The sequence below is a fragment of the Drosophila subobscura genome, chromosome E (assembly GCF_008121235.1).
Source record: "Drosophila subobscura isolate 14011-0131.10 chromosome E, UCBerk_Dsub_1.0, whole genome shotgun sequence".
Taxonomy (NCBI): domain Eukaryota; kingdom Metazoa; phylum Arthropoda; class Insecta; order Diptera; family Drosophilidae; genus Drosophila; species Drosophila subobscura.
In genome coordinates this window covers 4,132,560-4,154,652 of record NC_048531.1, presented here as the reverse complement: position 1 = coordinate 4,154,652, position 22,093 = coordinate 4,132,560, and the positions used below count along the sequence as shown (strand labels likewise).

Below are 22,093 nucleotides of genomic sequence, written 5' to 3'. Positions count from 1 at the left end.
CTCTTCAGTTTCAGTTTTACAACCAATAAAAAGAATTTTATGACCACAAACATTAAAATGTTCAAATTGAAAATAAGCGCAAAACAAAAAGGGACATGAAAGGAGCCATAGAGAGGGGTCGAATGGGGGAGAGAGTTCTTGCTGCTGCTGCTCCAGGGTAGAGAGAGATATACAGTTTTTTTAAAGCAAAATTTATGTCTCACAAAGGTAGCGATGAAAGCAGGAAGGGGAAGCGGAAGTTGGAGAAAGGAAAGAGAGCTGAGCGAGAGCCGGAGAGCCGGAGAGGTTACCAGAGGCTAGCTCCTGTCAGTGGCACACAAAAGTCCAGAGTCAGAGCCCGCTTAATGTGTTTGTTTGAAGTTGGCCAAAAGGAGAACAGCAACAGCAGCAGCCACAGCAGGAGGAGGAGGCGAAGGCCAAGACGGGGAGACAATGGAAATTGCCAAAGCACAAGAGCCAATTCGAGCATGAAAATGTAAACAAGCCCAGAGCTCGGGTAAAACGACAGAGAGCAGAGGACACAAAATGTGTGTCGCAATGGGTAGGGGTTGGTTGTTGCTACGGAGAAGGAAAGGAGGCGGCTGGCAGTGCACTCAACATGACAACGAAATCAACAGTTAGCCAATGAGCCTGAAAGGGCCGAACGGGAGGCACACGGAATCGAGCCAAACCGTTAACGTGACAGAGCGAAAGGTAAGCAGAGAAAAGAGAAAGAAAAAGAGAGTAAAAGAAAGAGAGGCAGATGTAACACCACCCAGCAGAAAGTCAGTGATAGAGAGAGAGAGAGATAAAGAGAGAGAGACTTCGGGCACCTAACGACTTGGGTGGCGCCAGGTGGCGCTTCTGCTGTTGCTCCTACTGGCAGGTGGTGCTGCGTACTGCTGGTGCGTGTGTCGGCTGTCGGTGGGTGCGAGTACACATGAAGCTGGAGCCACAACGGGGCGGCGGCCAGCAGTTGCACAAGACAATTATAAACGTAATGGCAACAACAGTTAGCCCAAGAAAAAGAACAAGGGGCAGGCCAGCGCACAGGCACAGGAAGTGAACAAGGGAAAAGCGAAAAGGGAAAAGGGAAAGAAAAAGAAAGTATCGTTAGTGAGTAGGAGGCAGCAGCTGAACGCATAAATTCTGGTTAACAATGCGACGGACACAGGGGGGCGGCGGCATGGGGTCCAGCAATCGCGTAGGTGTTGCGTCGTCCTTTGGTCGTTTGGCTAAAAAGCCAAGGGGAGATAATGTTCGGCCAATTCTCCATCTCAATCGCTCTCTCTTTGTGTATATGCCACTGAATGTTGCATTAGATGTAAGCTGGAGTGGGGGTAGATGCTGTTATATCCATGACAGGGTTGCAAAAGGATTGCAAAGGAAATTAAAAAGTGATAAGAAAAGATGATGCTGGAAGAAACGAATGCCATTACAGCGCTGGAGGGGAAATGGAAAAAATAAAAACTTAAGTACCAATGGCATTAGGTAAAATTGAAGGAAAATACACGAAATTGTTTTCCGCCATTATCGCAGGACAAAGTAGAGATAATAAGCATAAGATAAGAAAGGAAAGAAACTTTAGACATAAAAAAAAAACTTAAATTATTCAGGTTATTGCAAAAGAAAAGTCAACAGCGACTCGACAACCCTGTATAAGGCACTGACTGACTGGCTGCACCTTCTGCAAATTGTGGGGGTGTGGATGGAGGCAGTAACTCCACTCCAGCGACTTCCATTACACAAAGAGAGCAAAGAAATTAGCAGGCAAACACGAGCAAAAGAAATAAATAAGACGAACGGCGGGCCGGCACGAAGGAGAAACGAAAGGATGGCAATCCCGGCAGTTAAAAAGGATAAACTGCGTCGCCCACTCCACTCCATAGGGAGAACGAGGTGGAAGGAGCGAGTGTGGCATCTCCATCCTGTACGAGATGTGATGGCATGGAATGGGGATGTCCTGAAACGTACATCCAAGCATCCGGGCAGCCACACACACACACACACACACTGGCGACGTGCTCCCAACACTTCTTGAGTAATTCATAGAAAGGTCGTAAAAGTCGAGTCAAAGTAATTATGCGAGAGGCAGCGCAAAAAAAACACACTCACACACACACAAAAAAGGGGGAAAAAACGGGAGCAAGGAAGAAGCCAAGATCCAGGATGCTGGAGCTAGCAGCCAGAGCCATTTAGATTGTATGCAAGAGTTGTTAAGACAAATACAAGTATAAGTGGGCACACAGCATTACATACCTACACACACACACACACACACACACACACACACACACACACACACACACACCTACACCTACCGCCCCAAAAGCCCCTCTGCTGACTTGCGTTAATTGAGTGGGCCGTTCGCCTGTGGCCGGGTGGCTGCTTCGTTGGCCCAAGAAGACGAGCAAGGATGGACGGAACGGTACGGGCTGGGGCGTGGCATGGCAAGGCACGGCCTGAGCGCGTTAAAGTGGCAGCTGCCTCTGCTTTCTGCTGTCGCCGCGTCAAGTGGCAGCCGCGCTGAAGCCGCCGCACAAAAGTATGCAACAATTTTCAAGCCACACCCACACCCGCAGCCGGGCAGAGTGTAATGAATTTATTGTGCAGCAGAGTAGGAGAGGCAAAGAGGCAAGACAAGACACGGAATTACAATGCGGCTTTAATTGCTGAAAGGCCACAAATTACAGTGAAAGACGGCGCAGCTAATGAAACATGTGGGCAAAACGTAAACGGCAGCCACCCAAAAAACTCAAATAATGCGAAACGGAATTAAGCTTAACTTAAGACTTTGATTCGAATTGCATATAAAGTGGGTTAATGAGAAATAGAGGACTCTAAAGAGACACCAATTACATCGGGACAACAGGATATTGGCCAGTAAGCGATTTCATAAGTAATTTTTCCCCTCCCAGCCCCTGGAATAAATCCATTTGCATGGCAATTCTCAATGTGTATTGGGTAAGAGATTTCCATAACAACACTCGTCCCATTACCCTTTGAGAATTAATTACGTTTTATGCCATTATGCCATGTCATTTGGCTCAAGGATATCTCCCTCCAAACAGCTTCACTCCGACTGATGGTTCTGCATAAATGCATTTCAAGGACAATCTATTGACATTAACTGAATGAGCCAATATGGATGGATAGTTATTGAAACATGTCGGACAAGAAGTTGCTCGAATGAGGGTAGTGGGTGTTGGGAACGGGGAATGGGGAAAGGGGAACCGGGCACCCGTTAGATAAGCAAACATGTCAATCGGTACGGGTTGGACAAATGCACTGAGAGTGCCCCGTTGTTGACGAATGTTCGTGTCAAAATGGCAGCCAACTTGACACGATGGAGCAGGAGAAGTGGGAGCAATGGCTGGCATCGGCAGAGCAGTGGGAGTGGGGCGACAAGCACTGAGTAGTTGGCTTTGAAATTGCCCTGACACTTGACATTTGATAGCAAAAATATTATCCAACAAAAAAGAACGAAATACAAATAGAAACGGCCAAGAGACAGTTGTGAAGCGTGCTTCAAATTTGACATATTGGATTGCTGCAGATGAAGGCTGCAAACGCGCAGTCACACTCACTTGCCACCAGTGCTCTGCTTTGTCCCTGCAGCTACCGCTGCCCCTGCTCTGGCCTTCTCTGTTTGCCTATGCTAATACGCGTAAAAAGCATGCAAATTTCTTCGGCTACGAATAAATCTGAAGAAATTAGAGACCGGCGATTGCATTGGTTCACATGCCTCACAGACTTTCATCGCCTAGCTGGCTGTGGAGATGCCACTCCATCATTCCGCCCTCCTCCCACCTGTGTGCCATCAATGGACTGAATCCTGCGGTGAGAGCTGCCAGGTCCACGATTCATTTCCACACCGCATATATGAATATAAATGCTGTATTCACCAGTCACCAACGGCCTCTTGTTTTTCGTTGTGGCGTCGCCGAAAGCCGCACGCAGAAATTGAGCCATAATATGGGCAAGGCTAACCGTGGGAGGCTGGTCCTGGTCCTTGTTTTGTTACGCTCCATTGGAACTGGTGTCATCCCCGTCGATTTTTCTGCACACATTTCGGGGGCGTGTGCACTGCGTTCCAGTCGTGTTTTTCTGGACTCAACGTGGCGCGGACACAAAATGGACAACAACAAGGGGCGAAACGCTAAATAAACTATGCAAGAAATTCATGCAAATTTTATGCCATGCTGAAGCATTTAAAAATGACTACCAATGGTGGGATAGGAGGATGGGCGGATGCTAGGACCCCCACCTGTCGTTGTTGCCATGTCTATCCGTGGGGGTCTTACAGTCACGTTGAAACCTGATTACAAACATGGCACGGGCATTGGAACGGGCACGGAGAAAAGCGCACGCAAAGAGTGAATGAAAAAAAATGAACAAGAAAATGCGAAAATGCAGTTTGGATTGCAAATTGCAGGAATGAAAATTTCTGTACCCTGATTCCGATGAATTTTTTGCCATAATAGAATATTCCGAGAATTCATTAAATCGTTTTTCTGCTCTGCTTGAATGTCATCGCCCACTCCAAGGACTTGACTTCAACTTGCACTTTAAATTGGTAGTTGGCTTCTTTTATTTGCAGCTGGAGCAGGTCAAAATATAGCACTGGTCAACTATTCTAAGCTGCAACTCAGTCCAACTCAGTCCGAGACTGCCACTGCATCTATTTCTGTCTCTGTGGCTGCCACAGAGACTAACCGCGCTGGCTGCTGCGGTTCTCGACAATTTGTGTTGCATTGTTTGAAATTTTCACGAGAAGCTGACGGCCGGCAGAGAGGGGAAACTCCCTTGCCCTTGCGGCGGGATGGCTGAATTCTTGGTTGTCTGCACCCCCCTCCGGAGAAGCCGAAACAAATGTTGCTTTAATGCTGCGGTCAACTGACTGACTGACTGACGTTCGCCCTCGTTCGTGGTTTTTTATGTCCGGCTGGCTGTTCCTCGGACTAATGTGATTTGGGGAGAGGGAAAGCCTGCAAGAAGGGATTGGCCATTGCCCACAAATTGAGACAATGAACAAGACAATCAAACGTAATGAGCAGCAGGCTCCTAATTCGTATGCGGCTACACAGAGTTAATTCCGTTCAAAGGAACTTAACTTATCAGAACAATGCGCCCCAGGGAGCATCCCAGGACTGGGATACCCCCGTTGTCCTGTGTCCTGTGCCCGAACTGTGCGTGGGGCCATAAAGGTATCCAAAATTAATTGCGTGCATAATCAGTCTTTGTTGAAGGGTTTCCTCCCGTCCGACTGTCTATCTGTCTGCCTGCTGGCCTATCCTGCCTACCATCTTGGCTGATTTACGTTGCGTATGCGCTATATTTATGGCACCTTCAATTAATTGTGCGTTAGATTATTTAACATGAACACCCACACACACAGACACTTTATGTGTAGCCTCTTACGGGGCCCTTGAATTATTAGCAGGCATTAATTTTTCAGGCTCCTGGCTTAGCAGCCATAAGCATAAACTTTTCCCATTTCTCCCCCTGTGGGTGGAAGTGGGTTCTGTTCGTTGGTTTGGCTAAGAGTGACAGTTTAAGCCATTCACGTTGATTGACTGTGTGCCCCTAAACGGAACTTTATTGTTGCGCCTTGTGGCAACGCTTCCCAGGCCTACAGTGGCGAATGGTGAGAGATGCTGCGATGGAATCGAAGGAGCTCCTGCAACATGGAACGATTTATATATGTATGCTCTGATGAGCATTCGTTTTCCATATTTCCTTTCACGTCGCTGCAGCCATTTGTTATGGTTTGAAGGTTCTCTTGGTTACCAGTAGGTTTTTCTGCTTATTCGGTATGGAACGGAATCATTCGCTTCATTTATTCCAATCTGCCACTGTGGCACTGCTCATTTCCATGCTCAAAATCCACTCGCATTGTTCTACAAAATGCGGGCTGGACATAATTAAAACCACAAATAGCGCCAGTGATGCCTCATCATCATGATCGTTGGCCATGGCCGCGCGCACACATGGAGTAATAATGAGGGGGCAGGGACAGCGGCTGGTCAGTTATCTATTGTCCATTGTCTCGGTGCTGAAGCAGCATATCCATTTCCCTGCAACTGCCCACTGCCCACTGCCCACTGGAATTCACGGCTGACATATGAGCCGGAGACACACACATTGCACCTTTCTGCTGCTGCATGCCCCATTCCGCATGCCGCATGCCGCACGCCCACATATGCCACATTTACTGCATACATATACGAATTTTAATTATGCGTGCGCTGCCAGTTAATTACACTGCACGAAAATCAACATGGCAAACCGCACAGTGCGCATACGCTCCGTTAACCCGTTTATTAGTAACGGATTTTCATTTGATTTTGGCCAGGTCCAGGTCCAGACCCTGCCCTGATCCCTGGCTATTGGCCACCAAATCCATTCCATCAATTAGCAGAATTATATTACTCTCCCCGCACCCTTTTTGTGGGGAATTTCTCTCATCTGTTGGCGCAAATTTTGTCAGTTGCACATTTTCCCAGTTAATATGGCCGAAGCTTTTTGTGGGCTAAGAGGCTTTGCGGCGATGTGGGCAGGGCTTTTGGGCATTCGAGGTGACACCATCATTGTTCAGCAAATGAGTTTCATAGATTTTTCGAAACAAAACGATTTACCGCTTGACGAATCCATTTGGGGCAGCTGGTTGCAGCGTAGCCCTCAAAGCACGTTTTGAAAAACACAGAAAATATTCTTTGCTTTGAGATGAAATTCTCTTGGTTGCTTGTGGCTATCTGCCAGCTAATTCTCTTATCGTTCGCATTTGCCGAAGAATTATTTGGTAAGCTCGGACATTTCCGCAGGCAATTTCTCTATTCAATTTCCATCTAGAGTGCACCAGCAATGATGTCCCCGTAAAGTGTGTACGCTCCTGCCAAAAGTTGTGCGTGGATCAGCTGGTTATGCGCAAATGCAGATTTGTTCAATGCAAACGAGTGCCTGTGCCTGTGCCCCTGGCATGGTGCGAAAGCGTGACATTACAGGTTTCTGTATACGTCGAAGGGATTGCAAGCGCTGGATCATCTAGGTAGTCGTCGGGCAATCGCAATTCAATAAAAATAAATGTTAAATTTAATCTTTTATGGTTATTTTTTTGGATTCTCTGTCAGCGGCAGGTTCTGCGCTTAGCTGTATTCCAATTTTAGCTCTGATTTTATATGGTTTTCAATGACTTTTCATGCGCCAATTGCTCTCAGCAGTTGTCTCATTGCCTGTCAACCCTCTTGCTCTTGCTCTCCCTCTCTCCCTGTGCCGCATTTTCTTTTCTCTGGCTTGTACACAGTGGAAATGTCATGTCCATGTCAAAATCTTGTATTGTGTTGACTTGCATTTGACAACTTAATGAATTTCGCTTTTCCACTCGGCGCATAATTCATTCACGCCACTGGGGCCCTTTACTTTTACTCTACTCTACAGATCGCCCCCGGCATTATCTTTTTGGGACCCCGAAATATGTATGTACGTGCCGATATTGCGGATGGACCACCATATTGCACAGGCCCCATCATTGTCGCGTATTATGGGAAAACTTTTTCAAAAGTGAGAAATATAACTACGAAAAAAATGCACGTTACGTGCTCCATAAAATGCCCAAACAGTTCTGACCAGAGACGAGCAGAGAAATATTTATATATATGTCTATACATAAATATATATGTATGTATGTATATATATATATATGTATGTACATGTATGTAAAAATATTTTAGTGGCCGCAATTTCCCGCTCTTCTTTTCTTCTATTTTTCTTCTTTCTTTTTTTTTTTTGACAATGTGCAAGAAACTTTTTCATTTTTTTTTTGTAGGAGGCAGGCAGCGGCGAACAAGAATGCCACTAACTAGGTACAGCAGCAGGGGCAGCAGCAACAACAACAGCAACAATGTGGCAGGCATGTGGCAGCAGGACCTCAAGTGCTCGTCTCGGAAATCCTGAAAGGGGCCCCGGAGTTGTATGTAATTTGGTTTTATGCTTTATCGCTTGCTTGATTTTTATTATGATTATTATCGTGGGAATTACGATGCAACTTTTGGGTTACACCCAGCTCATATCTGACCCCATGTACACCCTCTAACCCCTAGCATCTATCATCAAGCTGGAAAGTTTTCTTGTGATTGCTGTGCTCCCCATAGATTGAAGCCTTTGGAGTGGCTTCCTGGAAATTTTCTCTACTGATTTATTGGGCTCTTCCAAGCCGCCCGCGCTCTGAACTACTGCCCCTTCCTAATCTGCTGCCTCCCGCAGTTGCTGTTGGTGGATGGATATGTATGATTATGATGATAGTCTCTGTGTATGAGTATTTGATGTCTTGATGGGTGGCACAAATGAGCAATTGATTGGCTTCCAGGACTCACGCACTTACGACTTAAATATTTGCTACAAGAGCGCTTAAATTGGGTCACAAGAACTTACCTAAAACGAGAAAGAATAATAGATGCAATTAGTTGTGGCAATCACGTGTGTATTTCACAAGAATCTTACAGTAAATTTAATCAATGTAAGTGTTTCTATATTGAACAATCTGCAAGTTTTCCTCCCCTTCCCCCACGCCACAACGATTTCTTAGCCATGAAAGTTCCTTTACATCGATTTCTGTCACTGCAAAGGCTTCGCTTTGGTTACCCAGCGTACGAGTATCTCTCCGATTGCCGCAAATCCCATCAACGGATTTGCTTATTTTTTTGCTCTCCCCCACAGCTTAGAGCACAGTCTCGTTTACCGCCCCCATCAAATCCACAGCATTAAGCTCCAAAACCCATTTTTGTTCTGCTTCTGTTGCAATTGCCATGCAAAAAAAAAGAATCTACAGCCACAAAGGACTCGAAACCGAAGGCAAAACAAAACATTAGAGCGGAGGAAGGGAGCACTAAAAGCGGGACTGCGGGGTAGTGGGTAAAGGGAAACTGATGTTGCAAGATGTGATGTGGCGTGGGCACTTTCCACCTGCTTTTCCTTCACTTTTGATCCGTTCTGTGTATGCAAAATGCCTCGCCAACAATGGTGAGCACATGGCTTAGGCCACGTCGGTGAGAGGGCAGGGAGTGGGGGAGGATGCAAAGGCTGAGGAGCATGGAGCCGCACAAAAGGCCACTAAAGAGATGTGCCCATGCATGTGTGTGTGTGTCCTGTAAGTGTGTGTGTGTGTGTGTGTGTATTTAAGAGGCAGAGAGTCAAGCGCTTGTGATATGCACAGCGCAAAATCCAAATTTAATGACCAAGGAAAATAGACAGCAAACGAGAGACTGCAACCAGAGACTAACAGTGCCACAGGACATCGTAGGGCAATGTGTATGGCTGTGTGTGTCTGTGTGTGTGCTAGGGGCGTGGCACTAATGTTAGTTGAATGTTTGCTGAGCCTTTGTTATCGGCATGCGTCTTTTTGCAATTGGATATGCCTTTTATGCCTCTGGGCTGTGTTAATGTTGACAATGCTCGACATAGCCAAGGACATGACATGAGCTGGCCCCCACAGAACCCCAGAAACAACCTCACACCCACTCGCACTCCCACTTCCACTTCCAGTCCAACTACCGATATGAAGTGTTGTCATGGCCCCGAACGAGTGACCGAGACCATCACAAGGACCCTTTCAGCAACGCCAACCGCCCCCGGGGGCAAAAACAGCATCAACATCAACATCGACATCGACATCTTTTGATGCCTGTCCTAATCCCTGCCATAGTTCATCTCCATCTCTCCATCTGCATCCAACTACCTCTTTCGTTGTGCCTGCCGCTCCTTGTGCTTCCTCCTGCCCCACCCTTTAATGGCAAATTATGACATTGACAAGCGGGCAAGAACCTGGCCAGGAGGTGTCACATTTCTCTGTCACCTTTCTGCCTGCCAGCAATTTGTTGCCGCCCTGTCACACACTCGAACTATGGCATTGACCAACGCGCAGCTTTCACCTGTTCTGCGATAAAAACTTCTAGACAAATACTATTATTCTGATCATATTCTACGATCGAATAACTCTTAGATGGCAGCAATCTTTTGCTGCAGCAAGATCTATCTTGTGCTCTGCTTTGCCTTTCTGTTCCCTTCTTTTTCCAAGTGCCACGTGAGTGCAGCCACCAAAAGTGCAGAATACTTTGCCGCGTCTTCTACTTGGTCTCGTCCTTGCCGTTAAATTTTATTTCCATTACGAATGCGTTTTCTTGTTTATACACCCCAAATATACACAGAAACAGAGGGGAAAACAAAAGTCCCATCACTATTTTTCCCCATTGTTCTGTTGCTTTTTTCTTTGCATTACAAATAACTTTTCCTGTGCTCTCCCCTGTGCTACGTGCGAGCATTTTAGCGTTTCAACATTTTCATTGCGTCTCTGGCAAAGGGTTCGGTGTGCTACAGGCGGGGGGCACGGGAAAGAGTGCTCAAAATTTATGTGCATATATTTTTTTTTTGGGGCGCATCCATTCAAGCGTGGCTTCGGATTCATGCATAATTACGGCATGGGAGGCATGGGCTGGCGGAGACTGCAGGATTCGTGAGTGGCAGCACAAACAGAACAGGAATCAGGAAAACAGAAAACAGATTTCTATGACCAGCATACGTAGATGGATACTACAAGATAAATCAAAAATAGAATACCAAATGACATCGACATGTTAATCACGTTTCAGTCGAAGAGTACTACTACCAGAATTGATAGGCATTGGATGCATTAAAAGCTTTTCTGCAGGGACTAAAGGCTTCAAGAAAGGGAAATATAAATTGGGGATGAAATGGCACATCAAGGGAGTTATAAACATCAACCTTTACTGGAGTAATATATGTTAAGTCGGACTGAAATGACCGGAAATTATGAGCTATAGATATTTAAATTGAAATCATAAACCAAAAAAACGTATGCCCCTTATTCCACACAGTTGCTGAGAGGTTCCACTGAGAGAGAACATGTGCAGGGGCTTTCCTTTTTGCCACACTCAGTTGCACGTACAGTCGCACGCATTGTAAAAGCTTTTAACACGACATTGAGGGTCGCTCCGGATGGAAACTTTTGGCATTAAAAATACCCAAAAATGTTAATGCGACAAAGTGTAAATTGAATTCAAATGTGGGCACAAGATTTTCACTTGTTCTCCCGCCTATACCGCCCCTCATTCACTTTATGTGGCAAGTTGTCGCATTTCAGTTTTTGGTCAATTGAAAGCAATTAAAATGCGAGTTTTTGGCACTAAGAAAAGTTGGAAAAGCTGGAAGCAGGGGCTGAGAAATGTTCTAAGAGCTGGTTTGGTGTGGGTTCAACAATGGAGCATGACAATAAAGTGGTTTTAAGCCATGAATGGGGGGGGATTATGGGCAGCAGAGACGGTGGCAGTGGCGAGAGGTGCCACAAGATGACGATAATGTTGTTATTACGCGCACTGTCCATGTTCCTCGGCTGCTGTGAATCTTCTTAAGGATTTATGAGGTCTCTGGTGCACTGCAAACTCCCCCGGGCATTGAGCATTGAGTAGAGCTCTTGCATAGACTTAAAGTTATCCGCAAAATGGCTGTAAATGCAAATAAAAAATGGCTGCCAGCCATTGCCCCCGCTTATCCTCTTATGGATAATGTGTTTGTAGTTACTCGAACCCCACTCCCTGCCTGCCTACCCTTTCTGCCAGTAATTAAAAGATTAATTTTTAATGTGAGCTTAGTTAAAATGCTACTGTAACCATATGTGTGTGTGTGGGATCCTTAAAAATAAAAGCAGCACACACACACATTGTAATTTATATGCTGGGACTGCGGGATTTTTGCACGGGCTTTCCATCATCATCAGCAGCCGGCAGCAGTCAGTTTTATGAGCCATTTTCACTGCTGCTGCCACGAAAACTCCATTCATCCCCATTCCCCATTTAATGCGTTACTCCTGCCAATGAGCCTCCTGCTCCTGCCCCGGCTCTTTTTTGGTTTTCTTATTTTCCTTTTGTTTAATTTTTTATTATTACACTCACGGGGTTTCCCCTTTTTTTCGCCCGCGATTCACTCCCTTTTTTTGCAAGCGTTTTACTCTTTTTTTTAAGTTTGTTGTTGCTGCAAATAAAATATAAAATGTGTGTGTGGCTTGCCCTTAAATAATTAATACAGTTTGTTGTATGCCCCCGATTTTGCACTCATTTCATTTCGTTGGCTTTATGCGGATATCGAGGCAATGTGAAATGTGTGGAGCAAGATACATCTACAAAACCCGTCACACAAGTGTGAAATATTCAATCAGCTGTCATAAATTACCATTTATACAAATAAATTGATTTATTCAACAACAACGGAAGAAACAAAGCGAGTATCGATGCATATGAGATGAATTCTCATTTAATAATTGGCATGTATTTTTTAGAGTATATTTTTGAAATATCTCATTCGGAATTCTCACAGATTTGCAGTCATTTCGCACGCAAAGCTTCATTAATTGGAATTTTTCTGCACATTTCTCCACCGTTTATCGCCTTTTCGCTGCCTGCCTGCTGACCTTTTCCGTGTCAACAGAAAGCTTTCCTCAGAACCCACCACACCACCCCCCGTTTTGTTGGCAGTTCGTGCACTATCATTAATATTTCAAATGGAGAAATGTTGCCAACACTTTTCGCCCCTGTTTTCATTAATTTTGTCGCTGCTGTTTACTCGTGTATCTGCGACTCTTTACACGAGAAAGCGTCCGCATAATTAGCTATGGAACGAACAGCAACAGGAGCAAAATAGTGAGACAGATAATTTGGGGGGAAAAAGCGGGAATAAATGAAACCAAAAGCGCGTTACTCAACCAAATAAACTTGACAAATTTCATGGTTTGCTGCCTGCCAACAGATCCGATTTCAGCACAAAAAAAAACAATGAAAATAATCGGAATTGCATTGCATTGATCGAGGAGGAGAAAGATAGGGAATGAGAGTGATTCTTGGTCTGCCCTGAACCGCATGAATCACTCAATTGGTTGCGCTGCAACTGCAACTCCACCTCCAACTCCACTTCCAACTCTAGTCTCGGGTTAACCCAAGCGTATGACTAGCTGACATTTACATACCATAACTGGAGGTGTACCCCTACTACCTGGAGGTGTGTACCCACTTATTGCTGTCACTGTAATGATTGTAGTTGTTGTCTCTGTTGTCTATTTGACATTGACTGCCTGAACTAATAACCGCATGGACCAAGAGAGCCTGTTTAAACTGCGGTTAATGAGCCCCACCCTCGACACTGACGGCAAAACCCACTGCCTGCTGTTTGTCTTTACTTTACGCTTAGTTTGGATCTCCCTGCATTCTCTCAGTGTATTTGATTACGTATGCAACTCGTAGGGACATGTATCTGTATCTGTTTGTTGCGGGAAAGTTTGTATCGCATGTTGAGGCAAGGTGTTTTTCGTAACCAAAACCATCATGTTGCATAAGTTTGCCTCGCGGTGGCGGTGGCGCGGCAAACAGCTTTGGTAATCGATTCGCTGGCATATCAAATTGCAATATGTAGCACTGAGAAAATCGCACTTGACATTGCTCCCCACCAACCCCATCAATAGATGAGGTCGTTCTGAGGTCTACGGGGGAGGCTGTGTTACAGTTAGTATTTATGCCCCCCACCCTGGATTTCATGTGAAAAAAAACTATCAAAATTCCATATTTCAGAGTTCAAGTTTTTTTACGAAACAGAAAAACGGAAAAACCTTCAGATGCCGTCAAAAAAGAATGGAAAAACGCGTCGTAAGCCCACGAATGCATACACCAGATTCTTTGATGCCCAGAAGAGCCTGCCCGTGCGTCGCGAGAGCGTCTACGTCCTGTCCAAACAGCAACGGCAGGAGCAGGAGCAGCAGCAATCCAGGCAGATCAAACTCTTGCCCGATTGCAGGCCGCATGCCAAAGGCAGACCCGTTTGGCCTCCCCGCAACGATGTGGATCACTTCATGGTCGTCACCGAGGATCATACACAGAGCGGGCAGCAGCAGCAGCAGCTGAGCAGTGGCGCACCGCAGCTGAGCAGTGGCGCACCGCAGCTGGATGCCATCTGCTATGATGTGATGCGAGAGCCACTGCCACCCATCCACATGGAGGGCACCGACATAGTGCCCACCATTCGGGGCACAAGGCTCAGCATTTGTGCGGAGCACACACACTTTCCGCTGGTGTCGCGGATAGCGCGCAGCATGGGCTTTCAGCAGGTGCCCGAGCATCGTTTGTGGAATGTTCAGTGGACCGACTGCACGCCCCATCACGATCTGCTGCGTGGCATGAAGCGCTTTCAGCAAATCAATCACTTTCCCGGCATGATGGAGATTTGCCGCAAGGATCTGCTCTCCCGAAATCTCAATCGTATGCTGAAAATGTACCCTGGGGACTATCGCATCTTTCCCAAGACCTGGCTAATGCCCACAGAGTAAGTTGATAACCCATCTATGACCCTCTTCTAATCCGATTTCTTGCTGCAGCGCCTACGATGTGGCCACCTATGCCAGCAAACATAAGCGCACCTACATCCTCAAGCCGTACTCCTCGGGACGTGGACGCGGCATTTGGATAACACCCGATCTGAAGACTGTCAGCAAGCGGGAGAAGCTCATCTGTCAGACATACATCGAGCGGGTAAGTGGCTTGCATTACTCTTTCGGGTGAACTCTCCTTGCATCCGTCACTTGGCAGCCTCTGCTCATCGATGGCTTCAAGTTTGATCTGCGTGTCTATACCCTGATCACCTCGGTGGATCCGCTGCGCATCTTTGTGTACAACGAGGGACTGGCTCGTTTCGCCACCCACAAGTATGTGGCACCCACACTGGGCAACAGCCACAACGTGTACATGCATCTGACCAACTACAGCCTGAATCGCCGCAACTCCAACTACAATGTGGGAGAGGGTGCGGATGGTGGCTCCAAGCGGAAGCTGAGCGCCTTCAACAAGTGGCTGCTGGAGCACAGCTATGATGTGGCCGAGTTCTGGGCCTCCGTGGACGATGCCATCATCAAGACAATCATCAGTGCGTGGCCAGTGCTGAAGCACAACTATCACGTGTGCTTTCCCCGTCACGACAAGATTCAGGGCTGCTTTCAGCTGCTTGGATTTGACATTCTGGTGGACTGGAAGCTGAAACCCTACATCCTAGAGGTGAACCACACGCCCAGTCTGAGTGCGGACGAGTTGGTTGACAAGGAGGTGAAGCGTGCGCTCATACGGGACACGCTCAATCTGCTCACAACGGCCCTGGTCGACAAGGAGCAGATCATCCGTGACGATCGCTTCGAACATCGCACACGGCTGCTGCGAAAAGTGTACCAGAACAAGAGGGGCATGCCCCAGGGCACGCCTGGTTCCTTTCCCAGCCCGGGCCGCGAGGCGGGCGGCTGTGAGACGCCCATGGCACAGGCCTGCTCCATCGGTGCTTTGGCCCAGCAGATCGCCTGGGAGGAGAGCCATCTGGGCAACTATCGGCGCATTATGCCGCCCATGGACTCCGATAGGGTCAACTACTACTGCAAGTTCTACGACCAAACCAAGCACCAGACACTCTTCGCCAACACGGAGTCGAGTCGGCGGCGGGAGCAGCTCGCCCACAAGGCCATGCAGCGGCAGTACAGGGAGAAGCGGCAGCAGGAGGTGCTCAAGCAGCGCAAACAGCAGGATCCTTTGCTGACCATCAGCCCCGTTGTGCTGCAGTCGCGTCGCCGCAAGGAGGAGTTTGAGGCACAGCGATGCAAGCATCGTGCCCTCATCGCCCGGGAGATCTACCGCCAGCGGGAGCTGCTGCTGGCCCCCACCTGCGCCAAGGAGCACTTGGGCATCTGGCAGTCGGTGGTGAAGATTCCCAAAATGGAGGAAAGGCCACGTGTTCGGGTTGTACGGTGCACCAGTGGCGTCTGCAGGCCACTGCGGCGCAAGCAACTTCGCAACGTCAGCCGTCGGGTGCGACAGCAGCGCGAGATGGAGCGTGAGGCACGGGAGGATACACGTTTCGTGGAGCAGCATGCCATGAAGCAGAGTCCTCCATGCCAGGGTGGCACCTCCCAGCAGTCAGTTGCGAAGAAAAGGTCCCGCAGCCAAACACTGATCTGCCGTTCAATGGACAAATGGGCGCCGGGCACGATCAGCGATGGTGAGCAGCAGGAGCACAGCATTTGGCTGCAGGAACGCACCAAGCAACTGAATGGCTCCAATCTACGGGAGATGGTAGGAAACAATACAGAAATTCTGTGCTGCTGATTGTAACACAATTTCTTCACTCCTCCCTTTGCAGATCTTCTCGAAAATGTATCAGCAGGGACATCTAACGAAGAATGACATCAAGCGCTTCCCGGATCTGCTTTTCCATATGCTCAGCACTGGTGTGCCCACAGCCGACACACCCTGATCTCACCTTTCGTTTCTCTTTTTTTCTCAGTGTAACATTTATCATTTTGCTATCAAAGTGCTCGAAATAAATTCCACGTATGTTTGTAATATTGCTCAAGGAATTGCATTCTTTTGCTGAATATGAAACCAATCAATACGGTAATCTGTATTGTCAAGGAGCGGGGGCGTAGCCAGCCTCCTTCATCCTTTTGACGGCATCTCGTTATCTGTGCCCTGGAATTCTATGCCCATAAAATAAACTTTATGTGGGATATTCTCTGTCACAAACGGTAACGGCACCAACATCTCGACATCGACACCGACAGCGTCGACCATAAAAGAACACACATAAAAAATGGTGGCGATGGCACAACCACCTCATCGATTTGTCAAAAGTTCTAGGCGTAACCTGTGTGTGCCACACCCATGCAAAGGCCCCATCCTACCCACTCGAGTCGTTCCATTTTCTAGGATCTTTGCAGAATCTTTGATGGGGGTTGGGGGCGCATGCATAAACAAAATGCAATACAATACGCGCCTTGCCGGTTGGGACTGAGCTGTGGGGAAGCCCTCAAACCTGCATTATTGAAATCCCCCAGTTGGGACCAAGCGGAGGCGCCACAAGCAGAGGGTTTTAGTTTGCTCTTCTGGGCGTGGCTTAGGTCTATGGCTTTGGCTTTGCCACATGTCCTTCGTGCCACGCCACACCACATCACACCACACCACACCACAGCACTCTACTCTTTTTTCCTATCGGTTTTTGTTTGGCTTTTGCCAGGCCACGCATTATGGTCTGGTGGGCTTCTGCTGCTCCTCTAGCTGCTGCTGCTGCTGCTGCTGCAGCTGCTTCTGTGTGTCCTCCAGCATGTGTCACATATTGCAAAAACTGCAGCTCCAGCTCCAACTGCCGGCAAATTCCAGGGCTTTTGGCTGATGCTTGACTGCGGCCTGAGTGAAGCCCCACTCCCCCCGCCAAACAAAAGTCGAACATCGTTCTGATAAGCCGCTTCAAAGAGGGTTTTACATATGCCAGACTGTGGGGCGCGGGTCAGGGTTGCATTTGCATTGTTGCAACCCGCACCGCCCTAATACTTTATTGAACATTGTTGCATGTCCTCCTCCCGGCTACTCCCACTCTTTCCTGCGCTGCTGGTGTCAGCCAGTGGCAACTTTTATTGCATTTTCCCTTCAAGCCAAAAGCCTGGCTGCAACTTTAACGTGGCCAAGCTGGGATCGGTGAAAGACTGAGGGCTAAAAACTTTATCATCCATCAACCAGTTCGCCCCTTCGTCCACATATGCAGAGCACAAAATTTTCTTTGATGCTTTTAGTGTCTTCTTATTAAAAAGTTTTTAATCTTATCCACCCAAAAGCTCTCTCGTTCTGCCATACGGATAAGCATTCCTCTCCTTCTATTTTCTTGTCTCTTTCGCTCTCTCTCTCTCTTGTCTCTTTCTATGGAGAAGAGCGATGCCTGGCAAAGTTTTAGCCGTAGTTCACTTTGCTTTTTCGCATGTGCATCTTACCCAGGAGCCGGGCAGAGTCTGCATTGTTGACGAAAGTTGCAACTGCTATTAGAGGTCGTTTAGTTTGCGATTAGTTAGACTAAAGCCACTTGGACCGTATGATGGAACGCCGAACGTACATATGTACATACGTAAGTACGTACGTGACCAGGCCCCAAAAACTTTCAGCCGGAACTTTTGAGAGCACTTTTCGTATTTCTTCGGAATATTTTCAGTGGGTGGAAAATTGCTTAGAGTGTAGGGCAAATAAATTTAATTTCATTTTACAAAGTTTCCAAGGGAATAAAACAATGTATGGGTTCGGTTTTTTTCCACGAGTGCTTTCACTGTACCTGTCCTTAAACATATCCTTTTTACCATTCATTGCTTGCCTGTAATCCTCACTGCACTCTCGCATCTCACGACTCTCCATTAACAGATTTCCGGCAGACCGATAAGATGCAAAAAAGAGAATAAAGATATCTCAGCAGGGATGCGGCTCACAGATTCGCTTAATATGTTGCCCCATAAAAAAAGGAGGAGAAGGAGAGCGAGTCAGAGAGAATTGCTTAATTCCATGACAAACACGCCCAGTGACGATGACTTGAGCCAACAGAAAAGATTTATGCGTGAGAGGCGGCAGCCAGGAGGGGCCGAGAGAGACGCCTCGTGGCGCGTTGCAATCGCGAACTGTGGAGTCGAGAGTCCGTAGGATGTGCCGGGTATAAATCCAGCGAGTCGGATTTTACGACAATGGGCGGAGTAGAGTGCTGTGCAAAATCCTGCGCCGGCAGGCAGCAAAAAGGCAGCAGCCATTTTGTCGGATGCGAATTAACATGTCTGGGCTCTGGCTTTATCCACCCAAAATACAGATGCAGTTGCGCACACACACACACACACACACACACACACACACACACACACACAGATGCACACAGATGCAGCAGCAGCAGCAACAACTGGCACCGAAAAATAATTTCAGTTTTGTTGCTTTTACGAGTATGCTGCATGTTTTCCACTTCACAGGATTTTATGTTCCACTACGCTCGCTCTTGGCTCAAGTGTTGGAAAATACAATTGCCTGGGCACACACACACACGCACAAACAAACACACATACAAGAGAATGAGGCATGCAACATTTCCGCATTTGTTGTTTTCTTTGGCTTTGTGGGGCAGCAGCAACACGCTGCTGTGCCGCCAAATGTTTTTTTCTCTGTTTTCTTTTTTCTGCCTTTTTCTAAAAAGACAATAAACTGTGTCCGTTTCTTTCTCTCTCTCTCTCTACCTCTGTGCGCTGCCTCATGTGTGTGTTTGTGTATGTGCGAGTACAATGCGTATTTTATATAGCAAAAATGAAATATAGGGTAACAATGGGGTATGCTTCTTAAGCCAAGAGCTGCTTGATCCACATTTAAATTTGAATAAGTTCTCTCCTTTTTTTCCACCCATTTACTTTCGCCGAAAACAAAAGGAAAAGCCATTGCATCTTCCGCTAGATGAGTTTTCAGTTTTCACTTTCTTAGTGCGGAATTTTAAGGAGCAGAAATGTAGGAAATGGGCTTCCAGTTTGTAGCTAGGAATAAGTTGGTTCTATTTGCAAATTCAATCTTTAAAGAGCACTGAGAAGTCTTTTCATTTTAGTTGCTTTCTGATCTGTAGGTGTATCTGCATCTACAGCTGTACCTACACGTATTTGCATCTGCATTTGTGTGTCGATTTAGGTGAAGCTTTTGCACTTGAGTACTTTAAGCATTGTTCACTTCTCCCCCGGGCGCCTTTGTGTTAGTTTTTCTCTGTTTTTTCTCATAATTGTTGCTGTTGCAGTTTGGACATGGACATAAACCGTCGGCTATGGCTATATCCTGGCACACGCACATCTGATGCTGCTACTGGCACACACACAAACAGGAAGAGCAAGTAGGAGGGAGGAGCGCCTCCTTCTAGACATTTTGTAGCTAAAAAGTATCAAATGTTGTGCTAAGACTAGAATGCCGCATACCACAAGCGTCAAAGCCCATTGCCCAAGTCTGCGCCAAAGCAGAGGACTTGTGGGCACGGAAGATGCAATCAACACACTCGTCTGAAGCCTAAGCCCCAGCCCCAGCTCCTCTGCCTTCTTGCTGCAACAAAAACATCCCGAGCCAGAGGCGACAGTGTGGCAAATAACTGTATTTGTGTGTGCCACATATGGCATATGTGTGTGTACATGTCTACTCAAGTGTGTGACAAGTTGCCACAGCTACAAAACAAATTGCAACGGATTTTATATTGTATTCTTTTTTTTCACTGCCCAAAACTGTCTGCCAACCAACACTTTTTTTACTCAATCACAAACCCAAGGAGCAACAGGATTTATATAATATGGTTTTATCTACGTATATATAATGTATGTATAGAGTGGATAGACAGATACAATATATAGCAGTAGTAGTAGTAGGTATAGTAGTAGCCAGAGTATTTGCTGTGTGTACTTACAACTGTGATGGGATAGAAGGGATTTATGATGGTGAAGAGTAGAATGTGATTTGGCCGTGTAGTCTCGGGACGCTTTCTCCGTAGGTCGTCATTTGACTTGTTCATAAGTGCTTGCTGCTGGTTCTGTTGTTGTGTGGACTGTAAAACATATATATATATATATCAGCATTGGGGTATTCATTGTGCGGGGGGTGACAAAACAGACTTATAAATTAATATATGTATATAGTATAAGTATAAGTAGTATTTGATACGAGTATATGGTGGTTTTCCTTGTGAGCGGTAGATAGACAGCGATAGAGTGTACAGCATTTGAGTCGAGTATTTTGGGGATTTCTTTTCGCTGGGTACGAAGTAAAGGGTAACCCCTAGCCACCCAGATACCATTACGAGTAAACATCTTGCAAAGAGCTTCAACATTTTAGATTGAAGCCTTGGCACAACGGCTGGAAGAGAGTTATTGACGGCCCCCCGAACATATTTCAAGTTATATTCCTTTCTTGTATTAATACCAGCTCCAAATAATTTACCAATTCCGTTTCTCTCTAATTAATCCATCATCCAGCTGCCGCGCCTTTTCGATCGCTTTCACAAAAACCCACGAAATCAAATCGATTTTCTCCTCTAGTGACGTAACCAGATCAGTCAGCGCAAAACCCCAACATATGCAACGTTTTTTGGCGCCGCCCCTCGTTAATTGAGGGGCTGTCAGTGGAGGGGCTGTTTAAAAAGGCAACAGAATTAACAGGCAAAACAGAATGGTCTATCTTCTATGGCATATGTATGGTCTGGGTGGCTGGCTGGCTGGCAATGCCAGGCATAATTTCCGTTTTGTTTTTGGCTAAGAGAGGTTTTTATAAATAAATTACGGAATTTAGGTGAACCATGTACATGTCACGTTCAAAATGTCAATCAATGGTTGGGACAGTGTGGCAGCGGCGGCGGAGGCGGCGGTGCAGAACAGTGAGAGCCGTGAAGTGAATTTCAATTTTCGGAATTTTCGCACACATTGCACTTGCAAGGAAAACAAGATGTGGATGTGGATACAGATGTGGCATTACGGACAGGTGTTTGGACCACGTAGCGCGCGAGAGTACGCGCATTTGAGCCGATATTTGCACTAATTAACTTGATAGCGAAACCTCCTGGGGAGGCCTCTGGAAGCAACACCTTGACATTTTCTTAGCCATTCATCAAGTTTATTCGCTTTTGGTTGGTTTCTCTCTTGCGCAAATTGAACTTGTCCGTCAGCTAGTCATTAACTAATTATTTTTGAAGCTGATTTACTTTTTATGCACTTCTCCACGGCTAGTCCCAGCTTTAAGGATTAATTTTTCGGCTTATGCCAAGTAGATTTGCGCAGAGTTGCCTCTTTTTTATTTATTACATCTAAACGCGCTCTTGTTGCTGCCTGTTGCCGACTGAGGCTGTGTTTTCATTGCCATTTGTATGGCTGTGCAATTAGGGTAATGGATCGTCAGGTGCCCGTCCAAAGTCTCTATAGAGAAATGACCTACATCTAAACTGAAGGCACAGGAACAGCCAATAAGGGAGGGGAGGCAGGAAACAATGTTTTCACGCTTGTACAGCACTGAATGACTTTTCACAGCTACAAATATCTATTGATCTACCCATTGGCAGCTTCATTATGTGTGGATTTATGGGGGAGACATCAACAAAAGATGGTAATCCAATATCTAATACCCACAGAGAGGCAAGCAGACAAGCAGACAGTCGGACGTACAGACAAACAGACAGTTTACTCCCTCAGGCAAAGGCAGATAGCATCCTTCGCTCACCCAAGGGTTAA

At 46.6% G+C, this 22,093-nt stretch overlaps 2 protein-coding genes and 1 long non-coding RNA gene across 21 annotated transcripts in view; 2 read left to right on the top strand and 1 right to left on the bottom strand.

The window, feature by feature from the left end:
- The window catches only part of LOC117891815 (heterogeneous nuclear ribonucleoprotein L), a 100,286-nt gene that overhangs the window by 57,011 nt on the left and 21,182 nt on the right, over positions 1 to 22,093 (bottom strand). For 15 of the 17 annotated variants that reach the window (XM_034797528.1, XM_034797531.1, XM_034797530.1 and 12 more), the window contains exon 2: positions 20,284 to 20,421. The exons of the other annotated variants lie outside the window; for them this stretch is intronic. In XM_034797528.1, coding sequence (XP_034653419.1) covers positions 20,284 to 20,421 — 138 coding nt within the window. The remainder of the gene's footprint in view (positions 1 to 20,283; positions 20,422 to 22,093) is intronic. 17 annotated transcript variants of the gene reach the window in all.
- On the top strand, positions 6,707 to 17,294 carry LOC117891817. 3 transcript variants are annotated; one of them, XR_004648660.1, is made up of 3 exons: positions 6,710 to 6,781; positions 6,832 to 7,027; positions 10,942 to 10,953. It is a non-coding gene; the product is annotated as an uncharacterized LOC117891817 (long non-coding RNA). The 3 variants fall into 3 exon arrangements; XR_004648659.1 differs by lacking the exon at positions 10,942 to 10,953 and adding an exon at positions 17,285 to 17,294 and having other exon boundaries at positions 6,711 to 6,781; XR_004648658.1 differs by lacking the exon at positions 10,942 to 10,953 and having other exon boundaries at positions 6,707 to 6,781; positions 6,832 to 7,072.
- On the top strand, positions 13,631 to 16,365 carry LOC117891811 (tubulin polyglutamylase TTLL13P). The gene is made up of 4 exons (XM_034797505.1): positions 13,631 to 14,355; positions 14,408 to 14,561; positions 14,619 to 16,139; positions 16,207 to 16,365. The coding sequence occupies exons 1-4, from the start codon at positions 13,652 to 13,654 to the stop codon at positions 16,318 to 16,320; spliced, it is 2,493 nt and encodes an 830-aa protein (XP_034653396.1). The 5' UTR covers positions 13,631 to 13,651; the 3' UTR covers positions 16,321 to 16,365.